A 17,510-nucleotide genomic window follows, 5' to 3' on the forward strand; every position below is an offset into this window, starting at 1 on the left:
CCAAAAAAAAAAAAAAAAAAAACCCTCTAAATTTATAATTGTTGTTGTTTGTAGAGTGGATTTTCATTGGGGAGATAAACACAACTAATCAAATGATGATCATTATATTTGACAGTAAATAAATCTTGTTCTTTACTATCAAAAAGATATTGTAAAATTATTTTAATATTATCCACTACACCAAAATTATTTTGATGTAATATCCAATCCATATTTTTCCAATCTAGAATTCCTTCATCATTATAAACTAATGGAGTTCGATATTGTTCATATTGTTCAATTGATATATCGGCTGTAAATAAATATAATCCTCCAATACTTGGTTGTTGATGACTGGTAACATTATCACTATAATCTATTTTCCAAGTCATAATACCTCTACTTATAAAATTAGTTAAATGTAATCCTGTTTCTTCATTAGCTTCACGTATCATACAATCTAAAGCAGTTTCACCTGATTGTAATTTACCTCCTACTCCATTATATAATCCCATCCATGGTGATTTATTTCTATTTAATAATAAAATTTTATTATTATCTTTGCAACGAATGAATCCAAGAGTGTATAATAATGGAACTTCACTAGTAGTAGTAGTAGCAGTAGTAGTAGTAGTCATGGTTGTTTGTTTATTCTAGCTTTGTTGTAAAAAAAAAATATGCAAAGATGTTTTTTTGTTTGTGTTGGTTTGTCGTGTTCCTTTTTTTTTTTTCTTCTATCGTTATCATCATCATTTTGGCTGTGCATTGTGAAATAGTGGTTGTTGTTGTTAATGTTGTTGTACCTGAAATTCTGGTTTGTGAATTGTGAGTAACAGACTCGGATATCCGGAAGTTACATATTAGACATATTATCCATTATCATTTGGTAACACTATTAACAAGATTCTATAATAATAATAATAATAATAATAATCATAATCATCTATTTAGAAATATAAACTAATCTTTCTATTCACCATCTAATACATTTAAAAACTTCTTCCAATTCCATAACGGTTCCATTAACAAGATTTAAATTTTTCCCATATTCACTAATTACATTAGTTTCTAATTCTTCAATATCATTAAGATTTTCAAGTTTCCTATAATCTTTATTAAAGAAAAACAATATTAATAAAGATTTTTTTAATTGATCCAACCTCGTTGTTGGGGTGGTTTTTCCTCTTAATGACAAATTATATAAAAAAATGGCAAATAACATTATTTTAGTCGATTCATATTCATTTAAATTACCATAACCAGTTCCAATACCTGGTAATACCAATATATTTTCTTCTTCTCCTTCTTCTTCTTCTTTTTCTTCTTCTTCTTCTTTGGTAAAATCAATATTATTCATTAAATTCCATATACAATCAAATAAATGTGATATTGAATGGATTTTTTCTGGGACAACCATGGTTGGAATCTCAATGATTTCTATTAAATTCCAATTCTGATAAGCTAGAGATGATTTATATTCAAATCCAGTTAAATCGGGTAAATTTATTTTATATATTTGGTTAGGAACTAAATAACCTTGAAATTTTTGTAATTGATGATTTTGAATTATATTTTCAAGTTGTTTAAATGTATGATTTGTTCCTAATAATATGGCATTTAAAAGATGTAAATCAAATCCACCACCCATATAATTCAATGAATTTGCTGGTGTCACTATAGAAGTTTTACCCGTATTACCAGTATTGTTGAAGTTGTAGTTTTGTACCATGTGTTCAATGGTATGATTATAAAAATTGAATTTGATGTTATGATGGGACAGGAAATTGTATTCTTTATAGATGTTTGATAATACTTGATAATGATGTTTCCAACATTTGACAATCAACGGATTATTGTCTATAAATATGAATTTCATTAGCGAGAGTATAACCTATGGGGAGTGTTTAAAGTGTGGAATGTGGAATGATGAAAAGTGATTGGAATGAATACTGTTTAGTGTTGTTTCCACTTTTACCTGGTTCTCGTGCTAAAAACAAAAATAAGGGAGGGGGGAGGATGAGAGTAAAATAGCATTGCCAACTCTATAAGACGAGGCCGACTACTCCTTAAAATATTATCCAAATACTATAATAAAATCATTTAATAATATACACTAGTTTACACATATATACCTGCAAACATTAAACTAAGAAATAAAAAAGATAAAGTTAGCTAAAAATACAAAATACAATGAAGTATAATTATCATCATTCCCCTTTGTTTACAATTCTTGAGAAGCGGCACCTGCTTTAGCTTTCTTAGCTGGTAATAATGATTGATGAATGTTTGGTAAGACACCACCTTGAGCAATAGTAACATCACCCAATAATTTGTTCAATTCTTCATCATTTCTAATGGCCAATTGTAAATGTCTTGGGATAATTCTGGATTTTTTGTTATCTCTAGCAGCATTACCGGCCAATTCCAAGATTTCAGCAGCTAAATATTCCAAAACTGAAGTCAAGTACACTGGAGCACCAGAACCAATTCTTTGAGCATAGTTACCTTTTCTTAATAATCTATGGACTCTACCGACTGGGAAAGTCAAACCAGCTTTAGCTGATCTAGAAGTTGAAGCTTTTTCTGAAGAACCGGCTTTTCCTTTACCACCTGACATTGTTATAAGTTATGATATATGATTAATTTATTAGAATAAAATTGTAATAATAAAGTAAAAAGAAAATAAAAAGAATAAAAAAGTTTTTGTAAAGTTGATAAAGAAGGGGAAAATGATGATCTATTTAAAACCAGTTTAAATTTTTTTTTCTTTGGTTTTGTTAATTTGTTTAAGTTATGGTTTCCCAATGTTAAGTTCTTAAAGTCATATTTTCTTTTTTAGTATTGAGGCCACTACCATTTTAGTAGTAGTATTATTTTTTCTACCGTTCTCAAATTTGCTATGAGAATTTCTTCTTCTTCTTGTTCTTCTTCTTCTTCTCTCTGCCACTCTCGTTCTAATTGTTTGTCGTTTTGTTTGTTTGTTTTTGTCTGTCGCGCGGGTCCAACTTGTTTTTTTCTTCGCGTTCTTTGTCTTGTTCTCCACTCCCGCTCTCTTTCTTTCTCTCTCTTTCTTTCTCTCTCTTTCTCTCTTGTGCGCGCCCACCACTAACACGAAAAAAAAAATCAGCAACAACAACAACAACAATGACAATATTTAGTGCCACCAAGAAGAGAGAGAGAAAAAATAACACGACCAGAACAAAAGAGAGAGAGAGAAAGAACGAGAGACAACAGAAGAAGAAGAAGAGAAAAAGAGAGAGAGAAAATAGAAAGAGAAAAAACAATAACAACAAGAGATTCACGTGACACACAAATTAAAAATCAAAACAATCTCAAAAAAAAAATTTAATCAACTTAAATAGATTCAAAAATCCTTCCACTTTCCCCAAAAAAAAACTTAATTCAAAAATATTTATTCTTCTTTTTCTTTTTCATTACTTTATTTTATTAATCGAACACATATATATTTATATAATTAAAAATGGCCCCAAAAGCAGAAAAGAAACCAGCTTCTAAAGCTCCAGCTGAAAAAAAACCAGCCGCTAAAAAAACCGCTTCCACTGATGGTGCTAAAAAGAGAACTAAAGCTAGAAAAGAAACTTATTCTTCATACATTTACAAAGTTTTGAAACAAACTCACCCAGATACTGGTATCTCCCAAAAAGCTATGTCTATTATGAACTCATTTGTTAATGATATCTTTGAAAGAATTGCTTCTGAAGCTTCTAAATTGGCTGCTTACAATAAAAAATCTACCATTTCTGCTAGAGAAATCCAAACTGCTGTTAGATTGATCTTACCAGGTGAATTGGCTAAACATGCTGTTTCTGAAGGTACTAGAGCTGTTACCAAATACTCTTCTGCTTCTAATTAAAAAAAGAAAGAGAGAGAGAGGTTTGTCATGAATGGTTTATTTCTCCAAATTATTGTTGTTTTATTTTGTATTGTATATTAATATAGGTATTTTTCATTTGAAAATTGTACATTAGTTGAAAGTTTTTAAAATCAATTGATAAGAAAATGTAGGAAAAATGATGATTGTTACGAAAGAAAGAACGTGTGGCAAATAAAAATTTATTGTCTTCTTTATATATTATTATTATTAGTAGTAGTAGTAGTATACTCTATTCTATTAAAACTTTCTAGTGTGTGGGTGGAGGGTTGTTAAATTTTGTATATACTTTACGTAATTGAATTATTGCCAATACAATTATCGTCCATTTTAATGCAAATATTGTTAAACTTAATAAATGTACCCAACTTTGTAATAATTTCAATTTCAATTTTGCTAATCCAAATATTGGTGTTGGACCCAATTCTTTTCTATCTCCAGAAAATATTTTTTTAAATACTTTCATTCTATCTTGTAATGTATTTAATCCACTTATTCCAATTAATGCTTCTGATAATTTTTCTCTCAATTGACCACACCATACTATTCCTTGATGATCTATAGGTACCCCCAACAATTTTGCTGCATCAACACTGAAAAAATGATCACTTTTACTTTTTGGAGTTACAACCAGTGGAGGTACCATCAAATCAACCAGCAGATAAATTGATATTAATCCTACTTCATCAGGGAAATCTGATGTTTTCGGTAACCAAGGAAATGGATCAGAATGTGGTGTTGCCAATGTAAGAATAATATCAACATTACTTTCATGTTGTTGTCTTGAAGCCGCAATTCTAGCTACAAGTCCACCCATTGAATGACCAATCAATATAATATTTCTATTAGGATTTTGTGGATATAAATCAACAATAAATGAAATGGCTTGAGTCACATATTCAACTTGATCACGTAATCCTTTAAAAGCACTCAATTCTTCATTAAAATCTGCTGTAAAAAAATCAATATTTCTTGCATGAGGATATTTCTCTTTAAATCTACCATCATTGTAATACATTTCTGAACAACGGGCAGCTATAGATCTAACTTGTTCAAAACTACCAGCATTACCATGAATAAATAATGCTGGTATACCATCTAATGAAGTAAACCCCTCATTTCCGTCTTCATTTTCATTCTCGTTGGGCATCTTATCAACATCTTGTTCACGATATAAATATAGATTATATTTGGATGCATATTTAGTATGAGTTTCATCAAATGCTCGTATTCGTGCATAAGAAGGTGACATCCAAACCATATCACATTGAGGTTGATTTGGTGAAACTATTGGTATACTATACAAATATACTCCTAATGCCAGAATTATTATTGTCAAACATATTATAAAATATACAATAAATTTATATTTTCTCAGACGTGGGAACAAATTGGAATAAGGAAATAGTCGTTTCGATAACATGTATAGTCTAAACACCAAGAAACTATAGGGAATTTATGTTGATGGTTGGATGGTTGGGTGGCTTTAGTGGTTGGGTCCTATGTAAACTTTTTTTTTTTCGTTTGGTCGTCGTCGTGTGTTTTTTGTTTTTTCCCTTGTGTTAAAGTTCTAGTTTTCTACAGTGAGTTCTTTTTTTCTTTTTCTTTTTCTTTTTCTTTAATTATGTTAAACTTTTTCACAATAACAATTTATTATGAATAGACTACACACAAAAAAAAAACAATTACAGAAAACCAATAATCAATGCAGTAAAACACCATGGGGGAAATACAAACAGGGACAAGTAGTGGATTGGGGGGAAGGATCCACAATTTTCAAATCAAAATTAGTTTATAAATTTATAAACTAAAAATAACGACAATAGAGTTGGGATAAAAAAAAATAAAATCAAACAAATAATAATAATAATAATAATAATGAAAAAGGAGAAATATCTGGGGAAAGAAGAACATAGAAAAGGGGAACATAAATAAATTAATAAATAAATTAAATAGAGTGTTTTTTTTTTTCAATCAAATTCATCAAGACCATCTTTAATAGCTCTCTTTAATCTCTTTAATCTACCAGCTTTCCTTGGTGGTGGTGGTGGAGCGGCAGCTTTTGGTTCTTCTTTWGGTTCCTCTTTAGGTTCTTCTTTAGGTTCTTCTTTTGGTTCCTCTTTAGGTTCTTCTTTAACTTCTTCTTTAGGTGCTTCTTCAACTTCTTCCTTTTTCTCCTCTTTTTTTGGTTCTTCTTTTGCTGCTTCTTCTTTCTTAGCCTCCTCTATTGGGGCCCCAATTCATTTGGCCTTATCTTCATCTTTGGTTCGATCATGAACCAATTTAAACAGATCAATGGTTCTGAATGCCGTTTTAACATGGCCCCAAACATCATTAATCACAGGGTTATTTATAGTAGAAACAATAGAATCACCTTGAGCAGCAAAGAAATCAAAATATTTTCTTGTGAATGGAGAAACTTCATGTCTTTTCTTTAAGAAAACAAGAAATACTAAAAATGGAGTTAAAGATCTTTTTCTAAATGTGATCATTCTAAGGAATAACCAAACAACCGTGAGTAATTCAATTCCACTAGCAATTTGAATTGAAGCAAGATTATTTTTATTAACAAAAGCAGTAATATGTTTTGAAATTGGATTATTACCATCTAATCCAACAATTGGTAATAAATGAGTATTAACATAATTTAAAACATGGAAACTTGAAAATATAACAAATGGTACTAATGTAATCCATACATAAGCTCTCATAGCAATTAAAAAAAATGCTAATAAAAAATAATGGAAATTATCATCTTTAATTAAAAGTGGTACTTTAAATCCATTTTTTTGAATAAATTGAACAAGTAAAATTCCAAATGAAATTAATGCTCCTAATAATGAAATTAAATACCATACAAATCCAACATCAGGTAAAATTCCAAAATATGATAATGTAAATAAAAAAAATCCTAATAATGTTAATACATTACCAACAAACCAACCAAATTGTAATGTTTGGACGGTTTTAAGTAATTTATCTTGATCAAATTTAATTGCTGGTGCAGCAGCAGCAGAATCACCACCACCAGCTTTCTTTTCTTCAGCCATAATGTGAAAATTAAATTCAAATAATTGAAGTTATAAGGGAAATTGATATATTAAATAATAATAATAATAATAATAGCAGTAGTAGTAGTAGTGATAATACTATTCAATTCAATTCAATTCAATAAAAGAAAGGGTTTATGAAAAGAAAGAAACAAAAGCAAACCAAAAAGAAAAAAAAAACTAGAATTCAATTTTAAGCTTTTTTTTCCCTAGTTTTTGTTGTTGTTGTTGTTGTTGTTTCTCCCTCTTCTATCAAACAGTTTCCATAATAATTCGTTTGTTTGCTCGACACACTAAAAAAAAGAATTTCTTACAAATTTCATTTCATTCCATATTTCATATTTCATCTGCCACTTCAACTAAATTAAATGAGTTTTGATTGTCTAACTTCTTGGCTGGTTATGTATACCAAAATTCCCAGTCACAAGATTAAAATGTTCAAGTAATTACTTTACTTACTTACTTACTTACTTACTGGTACTCCCACTCTGTAGCAATTATATCAATGAAGTTTCTTCTCATACAAAAAATCATCTGATTTAAATTATAATTATCTATTGTTACTTTCTAATTAGCAATTGATAGAAGAAGAAGAAGAAGAAGAAAAATTGGGTGTTTCCACCCCCTCCCTCTCCTCCACTTTCCTCTTTGAAATTGTTCTCTTTTGATATTCTGTTCGTAGTAGTAGTAGTAATAAAGTTGGCTTCATTCTATAGTTAGATTATCTTGTGATTTTACTAGAGAAAAAAAAGTAAGGCACGTGACTTATATTCAGGGCGGTGGTCCTACCTCGAAGGTTAGATTTTTCCTTCTCCAAACCGCCCTTATGGTGTTGAAATTTGCAACAATGCAATAACCAAGTAGTTATAACCCTATTGGCCATCGCCAAATACTGACAATTTTTATACATCACAATATCAAATTAAACAAACAGATTAACAAACAAATAAACTAAATTAAGTTACATACTATTTAGCTATACCTCGGCCCCCCCTCTCTTCTAACGTAAAAATCCTTTACGACTCTTTTGTGGAGCTGGTTGTGCTGGTGGGTCTTGTGGTAATAATTTTTGTTTTTCTAATTGAGCCTTTTTCTCTTCTAATAATTTGATTTGTTTAGTCAATTTATCTTTCATTTCTTTATGTCTGGCAAATAAATCAGCTTCAGATCTTTGTAATTTCTTTTCCTTTTCACTCACTTTTTGTTGGAAAACCAGTTTCATTTCTGCTTCCATCTTGGCTAATTTAGCTTCATGTAAAGCTCTTTCTTCTTCTTGTTTAGCAGCAGGATCAAATTCTCTGAAAACAGTATTATCTTGTTCAATACCCATTCTCTTCAATTTTTCAGTTCGATAATTTTCATAAAGAACATTGGCAGTATGTTCTTTTAATTCCTCTAAAAAGTTTCTAACTAACAATTGGCGTAATTTAACAAAATCATTGTGGTTTTCATTATCAACTTCAATAACCCCCCATGGATATTTTCTACCTCTAACTAAACGACCATCGGGAGTTTGAACTTCATTAGTTGAACCAACAACGGCAAATGGGAAACTATCTATGATCAGTCTAGTGTTAGCAGATTCTTCTTCATCATATTCAAAATCAGTTGGTTTAAAAATTTTGATTCCTTGATGACTAATATCAGCTAATATCCTGTGTTTGAACTCTAAAATTTCTTCATCAGTCAAAGTATCAGATTTAGCAATAACTGGAATCAAATTGACTTTTTCATGAACTTGCTTCATCAATGCAATATCTAAAGCTCTCAATGAATGACCAGTTGGTTCAATGAAATAAAGAAAAGCATGAACTCTATTGTCAACAACAGCAGTTCTGTTAATTCTTGATTCTGCTTCTAAATAAGAATCAAATCTACTATTGATTTCATCAACAATTGGTTTCCAAGCCTCGACATTATTGATTGATTCACCAAATCCAGGAGCAGTAATAACACTTACTTTCAACTTGACACCATCTTCTTCAATTTCTGCTTGAGTTGATTTGATCTTGACAGAAACATCTTCTTCTTCACCTTCGTCAAATTCATCGGAATCGTGTTGCAGGGTTATAATATCACGGTTAAACAAAGTATTAATCAATGTGGCTTTACCCAATCCACTTTCACCAATGGCCATAATGTTCAAACTGAATCCTCTTCTAATAGATTTTCTATGCCATTGTTTTGGTAAATTGGCAAACCCAACATAACCATTTAACACTTTTTTAATGATTTTTATATTTTGTGGAACAATTTCTCCTGTGGTAGAATGATCAACTATATTAGAAATAACAATTTGTTAGTAAGATTTCTTGTCATTATAGATGATTGATCTACTATTACCGATCAATCAATACCATTATTAGTAGTAGTAGTAGTAATATACATACCTGCAGCCATCTTTAGTTGTATGTTTCAAAAAAAAAGAACTTATGATTTGACGACTGAACTTTGGCGTGTAAGTAAAAAAAAAAAAAGAACAACAACAAAAAAAAAACAAAAAAAAAAACCTGAATTATTTGTGAGGTGAGAATACTAAAGGGGATAAAAATTAATTCTATTTAATGAATAATCTTAAGGAACTAAATTCTGCAAGCAAAATTAAAAAAATGAAAAAAAATTTCTGAATTAAAAATTGATTAAAGGTTTGGTTCGTTGTCTTTTTGAAATGAATAAAAAAAAGAAAGAAAGAAAGAAAGAATTCTAATAAAAACACAACACGAAGGATTTTTCTAAAGTTTTCTCTTTCTCATTCTGATTTTTTTATTTTCGTTTCGTTTTTAATTGTATTGTTTTGTTTTGTCTAAAAAAAATTTGGCTGATTTGTTTATATTTTTTTCTGTGTGTGTGTATGTGTGTGTGTGTGTCAAGTACTTGCAATTTGACTAAACAATTCTTCGTTAAAACAATTTTAATTTATGCAAAACCCGCGTTGGCCCCCTTGAAAAAAAAAAAAAAGACTGAGATATATGGCGTCAACATAGGAGGTTGCTCACGTGATCTGGCTTAAAAATTGGGTTCAAACACATTAAATGAAACTTTAAAAAGCTTAATGAGTTTGTTCATCAAGTTTCCTTAAGCTTTTACACCACTAGACATAGTTGAGTTCAAGGTATTGGTCAATTAGAACAACAACACATGGTAGCTTGGTAGTTGCACTAAAATTGACTTGATATAAATTTTCAATAATATTTTTCACCAAATTCTTACAAAAATATTCATCCAAGTTTAAACAACCATTGAATGTAGACGCCATAAGTTAATATAATTTTAATAAAAACACGACTTACATCAAAATAAATATAAACAAACAAAGCAAACAATTGTATTATTGATAGTACATACTTTACTTATTTTTGTTGTTGTTGTTGTTGCAATTGCTCTAGCAAGAATTGTAAACCTAATTTTGCAAATTCGCTCATATTTACATTTCGATCAGTTTTACCAGTATGATAACTCGTTGAAGCATCACCATTGGGACCCGATAATCCTATATACACTGTCCCCACACCATCAGCATCAACAACACCAGATTCATTATTATTATTATCTTTTGTCTCTTCATCTTTTTTCAAATGCAAAGCTGTTGAAGGACCAGCAAATCCAGTTTCTGACAATACAAATGTTGAACCCAATTCATATTTTGTTGTTCGAGCCAATTTCAAAGCTACTTGTTCACTTGGACCCATATAATTATTTATTTCATTTTCAGACCATCCGGAAAGTTTTAATCTTGTTTTCATCGAATATAATAATTTACCACCAATATAAAAATCCGATGCCCCTGGTACTGACACTAAGTATGCTGATATCAATCCACCACAAGCAGCTTCAGAAACTGCCAATGTCTGATTTCTCGTTCGTAATATTGTGGCTATTTCTAATACAATTTGTGCTATATCTTCAGGTGGGAATGCCATGCTTTTTTGGTAAGTCAATATTTTTTAAATGTGGTTAGCTAGTGTCAAACAATAAATCGATTTATCATGTTACTTTTGTAGTGTTTTTTTTTTATTTCCGTTGGTTCATGTTTTCTGAGTAATGTTGGGGTAGTGTACTGATTTCAAAGTACATGTATAAGTAGTTTTTTTCGTTGCTTCTCAAACACCTACAGTCTTTTTTTCGTTTTTCTTGAGAGTTTTGTTCATCTTAGTGGCGTAAAATATATCAAGAGGAACACCACCACCACCAACAACAACAACAACAACTGTTTTTGAAACTTCATCAATTGCATATCTCAAATCATGGCATCATCTAAATCTTTAAAATTCCACGCTGGTAAAGTACAATACGACGAAGAAACTAACCGTTGTACCCCTTTACAACATAAGGGAGTTATATCAATAAAACCAAGTGCTGAAGAACCCGACTTTTTAGATTTCACATGGACACCAAAACAAGATCAAACTCAAGCTACACCTGGTAATATAGAGAAAGATGAATTTTTATTAATACCTGGAGATGTCACTATTAAACATATGAAATCATGTAATACTGGAAGAGTGTTTGCTTTGACATTTTTAAGTTCCGGTGCTAAATATTTATATTGGTTACAAGATGTTGGAGATATAGATCAATTGGATAAATTGACTGAAAAGGATCAAAAAATAATTCAAGACATTGTTGATTTAATAACCATTAATGAAGAGGAAGAAGTTGAACAACAAGAAGAAAACAAGGAAATCAAAAAAGAAGAGGAACCAATAAAGGCGTAAGTATAGAACGTTCAATTTTTTTTTTTTTTTAAGTTGTATTTGTTTGAAATTGATAGCTATATATATATAACAAATAAAGTTGAAAAGAAAAACAATGTAACTTTGATTGTGGAATTGTAGTTATAATACTAACTATTACTAAGTCAAGAACCTAAATTCAAATTGCCTATTGGAAGTATTTCTTCTGTTTTAGATATTGATTCTATTGATTCTCATCTTGATAAATTGTCATTGGAACAATTAAAGGAAATGTATGGTGATTATCTTCCTCCATCAATTGCTTCAAACCCTACAAAAAGTCAAATTATGGAAGTGGTACGTAGTGGGTTTTTCCAACAGTGTGAACAAAAACTCAGTGAGCTGTTACGAGGCAACTCAGGAGCAGGGTATTTGATGTCACAAAGTTTGAAATACGATTATAAAGGAGAAGGTGTTGAAAGCTTTTTCAATGGTGTTAGAGAATTAGGTAAAAAGGAACAAAACGACAAAGATGAAGACATGAAAGATTGAGCAGCCATATAAGAACAAGTAAATAGAATTGCTAATGTTATAAGACTTTATTAAAGTCCAACTGTGAATTAAGTTATAGTACTGATCGATTTTTACAACCAATTATAAATGTATAATGGAAATAAAAATGAAACGAAACTTACCACCTTAGTATGCATTTTACTAGGCAACTGACTTTGCCACTAAGAAGTAGGAAAATCCTCACCCCCTTTTCATACTACAACTCAAATGATATTTTCAAAACGTTATACAAAAAACTTCTTAAATTAATACTATACAATAAAGAAAACGAACTAAAAAGACAATTAGAAATACAACCCAGTTTAACCACCGAAACCATACAAGGTTCTACCTTGTCTCTTCAAAGCGTAAACAACATCCAATGAAGTGACGGTTTTTCTTTTAGCGTGTTCAGTGTAAGTAACAGCATCTCTGATAACATTTTCCAAAAATTGTTTCAAGACAACTCTGACTTCTTCATAGATCAAAGCAGAAATACGTTTAACACCACCTCTTCTAGCCAATCTTCTGATAGCTGGTTTTGTAATACCTTGAATGTTATCTCTTAAAATCTTTCTGTGACGTTTAGCACCACCTTTTCCTAAACCTTTACCACCTTTTCCTCTACCGGTACCAGACATTTTTGATTAATTGATTTATTTGTAGATGTTTAATAAAATAAAGTTGTGACAACTAAATCTGTTATTGAAAAGAAGAAAGAAGAAAAAAAAAATGGAAATAAAAAATTTTGTTAAAGACTTGTTGATCTATTTATGTTTTCTCCTTTTGAAATTATAATGTTGAATAAGATTGCGAGGTTTTGAGGTTTTCCCACTTTAAAAACAAGTAATAGTTTAAAAAAGAGAGTCGTGGGAAATGGTAATTTAAAATTGGGAAGTGAAAGAAACAAGGAGAGAGAAAGAAACAAAGAGAGAGAGAGAGAAGAGAGACTAAAATGAAAGTAAAACAATAAAGGGGAGTAAAGGAAGAAGAGTTCTTGTAAGAAAAAGAAAAGAAATGGAATTTGATGATGGAGGTTCCTTACACTAAGAGTGAGAAGTAAACTACAAGAGAGAAGAGAGGAAGAAAAACGAAAACTATTTTTGTCTTTTGTGCGCGACAAAAGAGTTTTCTTGTCGCATGATGGGGAAGAATAAAAGAGGAACCATTCCAATTCCAATTCCATTCCTTCCTGTCTTTTTGGTTCCATTTCGCACCAGGCACAAACAAAACAATACACTTTTTCTTTTTTTGGTGTCATTTTTATTCTGCTTGTTGTAAATCTGAGAACGAGAATTATACGCCACTTTTTGGTCTCTCTCTCTTCTCTTTCTCTTTATCTCTCTCTCTTCCTTCACTTCACCACACAAAAACATAATAATTCCAAAACAACGCCAAAACTTGAAAAACCAAAAAACAAACAACAAACTTAGTAAGATCAGAAACTATTTAAAATAATCCAATTCTCAACTTCTAAGGGAATTTTTTTTTTGGAGAATTTCCTTTTCCTTTTTATATATCATCTAAACATTTTATCAACACACAACAATGGCTAGAACTAAACAAACTGCTAGAAAATCCACCGGTGGTAAAGCCCCAAGAAAACAATTAGCTTCCAAAGCTGCCAGAAAATCTGCCCCATCTACTGGTGGTGTCAAGAAACCACACAGATATAAGCCAGGTACCGTTGCCTTGAGAGAAATTAGAAGATTTCAAAAATCTACTGAATTATTGATCAGAAAATTACCATTCCAAAGATTAGTCAGAGAAATTGCTCAAGATTTCAAAACTGATTTGAGATTCCAATCTTCTGCTATTGGTGCTTTACAAGAAGCTGTTGAAGCTTACTTGGTTGGTTTATTCGAAGATACTAACTTGTGTGCTATCCATGCTAAGAGAGTTACCATTCAAAAGAAAGATATGCAATTAGCTAGAAGATTGAGAGGTGAAAGATCTTAGGTTAAGCTCGTGGCGGGTGTTTTATGGATTATTGTTTTTAATTCTTTTGTATTATTTAGGTATCCTTTTTTTTTATTAAATAAGTTAATGTATTTTAGTTTAAAGATTTCGAAATTGATTATGAGTTTGCCACTTGTAAAATTAATTGGGTGCTACCAAGCTGGCCAAGTATAAAGCCACTTGAAAAAAATAAAACAAACATCCGGTATGCTTCACACCCAATTCTAATTGACTTGCTATTACTGTTTAACGGAAAAACAACGTTAGAGGAGTTACAAAATAAATAACATCAACCTTATATTAGAATCAAAACATATACACTGCCCCCCCCCCTTAATAATTTTTAAAATGGATATACCTGTGGTTCCTTAGTAGGATCCAATCCATTTGCTTCTTGTTCCAAAGCTTTCTTCTCCAAATAAGGCAATAATGCATCTTTAAAAATATGGAAACCCTTGTATTCACCAACATCTTCACTCCAACTTTGGATACCATTCAATAATCTTCTTGGGATATAAGGTTCTTCACATAATTGTGTAACGGGAAGAAAATAAGTTCTAATAGTGAAAACAATTGCTCCACTAATAGGTAATCTTCTTAAACTTTGTCTTTCACTTCTAAAATATAATTTATTGACATCATCAGATTCATCAGCGGTATACCAACCGATTTTTTCTTCATTTTCTGAACCAATGGAAACTGACCAATCCAAATTATTATCAGTTTGAATGAAATAATTATTACGGACCACGGGGGAATTAACCGTTAATCTACGGAAAAATTTATTCATACCTGATTTCAATTGTTTATCATATTGAGGCACATCACCACTTTTATGAATATCATCTAATTTCATGCCAAACTTATCTTTTAATCTCCAAAATCCAGCAAGACAAATACATCCAGATTCCAAATAATAACTTCCATCTTCCTTTTCTATCATAATGGCAAGATCATCTTGTACTAATTTAGCAGCAGTGACAATGGGGTTTAAATTTGATTTATCTTTTAAATCGTATTTCTCACCAGTAGGTATAATGTTCATGATTCCATTTTCAAATTTAAACATTGTCGGATATCTAGCAGGTAAATATTGACATAATTCTTGTAATAATTCCCAACTTGCATCTTGAGCCAAATCAGACATCCCGGAAAGTTCTGATTCTTTTTCTTGTAATCGTTTCAATTTTAAATCATGATAAAATTTCCATTCATTATCTAATTCAATCCATGAATCCCAATTCATACTTCTTATCCCCATAGTAACATTGTATTTATGTCTAAATGCACGATATGGGATTGGTCTAGTTTTTTCAAAATCCCAATTAGGAAATGGTGGTGGAGTAGGTGTCTTGAATGAATAATCAGGTTTCCAATATCCTAATGGTCTATCAGCTATTTTATAATCTTTAGATGTGTTTGTATTTGTATTTGTATTTTTGTTTGAGTTTACCTTTGGTTTTGGCTTTTGAAGATATGAGAGATATACAAGTATAGCAGCAATTGGAATTGATAATAGTATCAAATTATTGACCCCTAAAGATCTAAGAATACCGGATTCTTCAATAGTAACATTCATAGTGGGGTTGAGATTGCAAAGGAAAGGAACAATTTAGAGAACAATTCAACAAAACTTACATCTTTACACGTATATAGGTGCATATATATATATATATATAGTTCTATTAGTTACAATTCATAGAGAAAGTTTATCTCAAATCAAATTATACGAATTAGGATTATCTATACGTTTAGTCTTGCTCTATTCTCTATCAGTGATTATTATTATTAAAATTATTCTTGCCTTTTATTTCTCTCCACTTCCGTCGTATCATTTTTCTGTTTCAGGAAAAAATTTGCAACCGTAAAGTCGTGTACCATACCTCAATAATCTCCAACTGTTGCCCTATCAAGCAAAATAAGTCAGTCACACACACACACTACTTTATCCTTTATCAATTATCATTATCATTATCATGCTGGAGGTAAAAATGCTGCAAATAATCCAGTTTGAACAAAATTCCATACTATGCAATAACCAATGGCATATTTAGCCCAAGGTTTCTTTAAATTATAAGCCAATGTCCAATAAATCAATGGAGAAAAACTTGTGATACGATTTAATATTTGAATATTCCAAAAAAATGTACCCCCAACAACTATTAATCCATTTATAACGATCAATGGTAATAATTTTCTATTTTTGGGTAATTCTTGATACATATAACCCAATGAATAAATATTGAATATTAACACTGGTAATACAAGAATAAAATTTGGGATATTATTAGGAGTCCAATATTTCAAAAATCCCACATTCCAATAATGATGTTGAGCAAATTGAAATAGACTAGGGAAAGTATTATTACACCATTCTCTTCCAGGGCAAAATTTTATATAATGATAAATATTTGTCATTAAAAATGTCATAAATAAAATTGATCCTGTGATAATAGATAATATAATTTGTGATGACGATTTATTTTGTATGAAATGATATAAATCGAAAACATAAATCACTCCTAGTAATAATCCATTTGCTCTCACAGTAAAATTAATCGCACAGAATATACCACTAATAATATAACCCAAAATATTAGTTATAGATTTATTACTAGGTTGTTTAACATCATTAAAATTTATTGATTTATAATATGTGAGAAACATCAATAATGTCAATAAATTACTCAAATTTTCACTATAATTTCCAGTCAAAAACACTCCTGCTGGTGATATAATCATCAATAAACCACTCACTAATCCAAATTTCATATCCATTTCATTAGTCAAATAATACAATGTAATCACTGAGGCAAAATGACACAAGTTGGATATAAGTATACTTGTCAATTGGGCAGTGTAATAATTTTTGATATTCAACAATTTGATTAATTGAATCCAACCAGGACAAAATACAAATTGATGTTCAAATTGAATAGGATTTATGAATAAATCATTGAAATAAACTGAATCCCAAACAATCAATTTATTTAGTATGGTAGTGATGATGACATTATAATATGATTTTGATGATGACGTGGATGATAAATTTTGAATGATCAATTCAGATGAAGTATCAAATTGACATGGTGAGAAATAAATTATAGCTAGTTGAATGAGTTTAATAATAATGAATAAACGTAGTAGTTTCCACAACATCCTTGGTGTGTGTGTGTGTGAGTAGTCTAGCTATGATGATGACGATGTCGATGAATAGGGTGCGTGTGTCTGTGTGTTTTGAAAAATCAAAAAATAACCGAAAAAAAATCAACAAGAATCTCGTGCGACAAAAGAGGACAGATTTTGAATGAGTTTTTCTAAATCAAATTTGGATATCTATATCTATATTTTCTTTCCAAGGAAAAAACCATACATGTAGCCTATATTCTACTCTATTTGATTATA

General features: G+C 30.3%; 13 protein-coding genes across 13 annotated transcripts; 3 read left to right on the forward strand and 10 right to left on the reverse strand. All coding sequences in view use genetic code 12, as the record gives it.

The window, feature by feature from the left end:
* Positions 1–32: 32 nt before the first annotated feature.
* On the reverse strand, positions 33–617 carry CAALFM_C104150CA (uncharacterized protein; the record flags this gene model as incomplete). The annotated part of the gene is made up of 1 exon (XM_708560.1): positions 33–617. The coding sequence occupies one exon, from the start codon at positions 615–617 to the stop codon at positions 33–35; it is 585 nt and encodes a 194-aa protein (XP_713653.1).
* A 335-nt stretch (positions 618–952) lies between these two features.
* CAALFM_C104160CA (putative ADP-ribose 1''-phosphate phosphatase) lies at positions 953–1,855 on the reverse strand (the record flags this gene model as incomplete). The annotated part of the gene is made up of 1 exon (XM_708561.2): positions 953–1,855. The coding sequence occupies one exon, from the start codon at positions 1,853–1,855 to the stop codon at positions 953–955; it is 903 nt and encodes a 300-aa protein (XP_713654.2).
* Positions 1,856–2,200: 345 nt separating this feature from the next.
* On the reverse strand, positions 2,201–2,596 carry HTA2 (histone H2A; the record flags this gene model as incomplete). Its single annotated transcript, XM_708562.1, has 1 exon — positions 2,201–2,596. One exon carries the CDS (start codon positions 2,594–2,596, stop codon positions 2,201–2,203), a length of 396 nt encoding a protein of 131 aa, XP_713655.1.
* An 864-nt stretch (positions 2,597–3,460) lies between these two features.
* On the forward strand, positions 3,461–3,853 carry CAALFM_C104180WA (uncharacterized protein; the record flags this gene model as incomplete). The annotated part of the gene is made up of 1 exon (XM_708563.1): positions 3,461–3,853. The coding sequence occupies one exon, from the start codon at positions 3,461–3,463 to the stop codon at positions 3,851–3,853; it is 393 nt and encodes a 130-aa protein (XP_713656.1).
* Positions 3,854–4,121: 268 nt separating this feature from the next.
* CAALFM_C104190CA (uncharacterized protein) lies at positions 4,122–5,294 on the reverse strand (the record flags this gene model as incomplete). The annotated part of the gene is made up of 1 exon (XM_708564.2): positions 4,122–5,294. The coding sequence occupies one exon, from the start codon at positions 5,292–5,294 to the stop codon at positions 4,122–4,124; it is 1,173 nt and encodes a 390-aa protein (XP_713657.2).
* An 817-nt stretch (positions 5,295–6,111) lies between these two features.
* Positions 6,112–6,921, reverse strand: CAALFM_C104200CA (nucleoporin; the record flags this gene model as incomplete). Its single annotated transcript, XM_708565.2, has 1 exon — positions 6,112–6,921. One exon carries the CDS (start codon positions 6,919–6,921, stop codon positions 6,112–6,114), a length of 810 nt encoding a protein of 269 aa, XP_713658.2.
* Positions 6,922–7,921: 1,000 nt separating this feature from the next.
* Positions 7,922–9,321, reverse strand: CDC3 (septin; the record flags this gene model as incomplete). The annotated part of the gene is made up of 2 exons (XM_019475091.1): positions 7,922–9,198; positions 9,312–9,321. 2 exons carry the CDS (start codon positions 9,319–9,321, stop codon positions 7,922–7,924), a joined length of 1,287 nt encoding a protein of 428 aa, XP_019330636.1.
* Positions 9,322–10,271: 950 nt separating this feature from the next.
* Positions 10,272–10,841, reverse strand: CAALFM_C104220CA (uncharacterized protein; the record flags this gene model as incomplete). Its single annotated transcript, XM_708568.2, has 1 exon — positions 10,272–10,841. One exon carries the CDS (start codon positions 10,839–10,841, stop codon positions 10,272–10,274), a length of 570 nt encoding a protein of 189 aa, XP_713661.1.
* A 324-nt stretch (positions 10,842–11,165) lies between these two features.
* CAALFM_C104230WA (proteasome regulatory particle lid subunit) lies at positions 11,166–12,146 on the forward strand (the record flags this gene model as incomplete). The annotated part of the gene is made up of 2 exons (XM_019475092.1): positions 11,166–11,632; positions 11,780–12,146. 2 exons carry the CDS (start codon positions 11,166–11,168, stop codon positions 12,144–12,146), a joined length of 834 nt encoding a protein of 277 aa, XP_019330637.1.
* Positions 12,147–12,469: 323 nt separating this feature from the next.
* HHF1 (histone) lies at positions 12,470–12,787 on the reverse strand (the record flags this gene model as incomplete). Its single annotated transcript, XM_708570.1, has 1 exon — positions 12,470–12,787. One exon carries the CDS (start codon positions 12,785–12,787, stop codon positions 12,470–12,472), a length of 318 nt encoding a protein of 105 aa, XP_713663.1.
* A 907-nt stretch (positions 12,788–13,694) lies between these two features.
* Positions 13,695–14,105, forward strand: HHT21 (Hht21p; the record flags this gene model as incomplete). Its single annotated transcript, XM_708572.1, has 1 exon — positions 13,695–14,105. One exon carries the CDS (start codon positions 13,695–13,697, stop codon positions 14,103–14,105), a length of 411 nt encoding a protein of 136 aa, XP_713665.1.
* Positions 14,106–14,448: 343 nt separating this feature from the next.
* CAALFM_C104270CA (uncharacterized protein) lies at positions 14,449–15,684 on the reverse strand (the record flags this gene model as incomplete). Its single annotated transcript, XM_708573.2, has 1 exon — positions 14,449–15,684. The coding sequence occupies one exon, from the start codon at positions 15,682–15,684 to the stop codon at positions 14,449–14,451; it is 1,236 nt and encodes a 411-aa protein (XP_713666.2).
* A 395-nt stretch (positions 15,685–16,079) lies between these two features.
* Positions 16,080–17,264, reverse strand: CAALFM_C104280CA (GPI-anchor transamidase; the record flags this gene model as incomplete). The annotated part of the gene is made up of 1 exon (XM_708574.1): positions 16,080–17,264. One exon carries the CDS (start codon positions 17,262–17,264, stop codon positions 16,080–16,082), a length of 1,185 nt encoding a protein of 394 aa, XP_713667.1.
* Between the last annotated feature and the right edge of the window lie 246 nt (positions 17,265–17,510).

This window comes from Candida albicans, chromosome 1, assembly GCF_000182965.3.
Source record: "Candida albicans SC5314 chromosome 1, complete sequence".
NCBI classification, from domain to species: Eukaryota; Fungi; Ascomycota; class Pichiomycetes; order Serinales; family Debaryomycetaceae; genus Candida; species Candida albicans.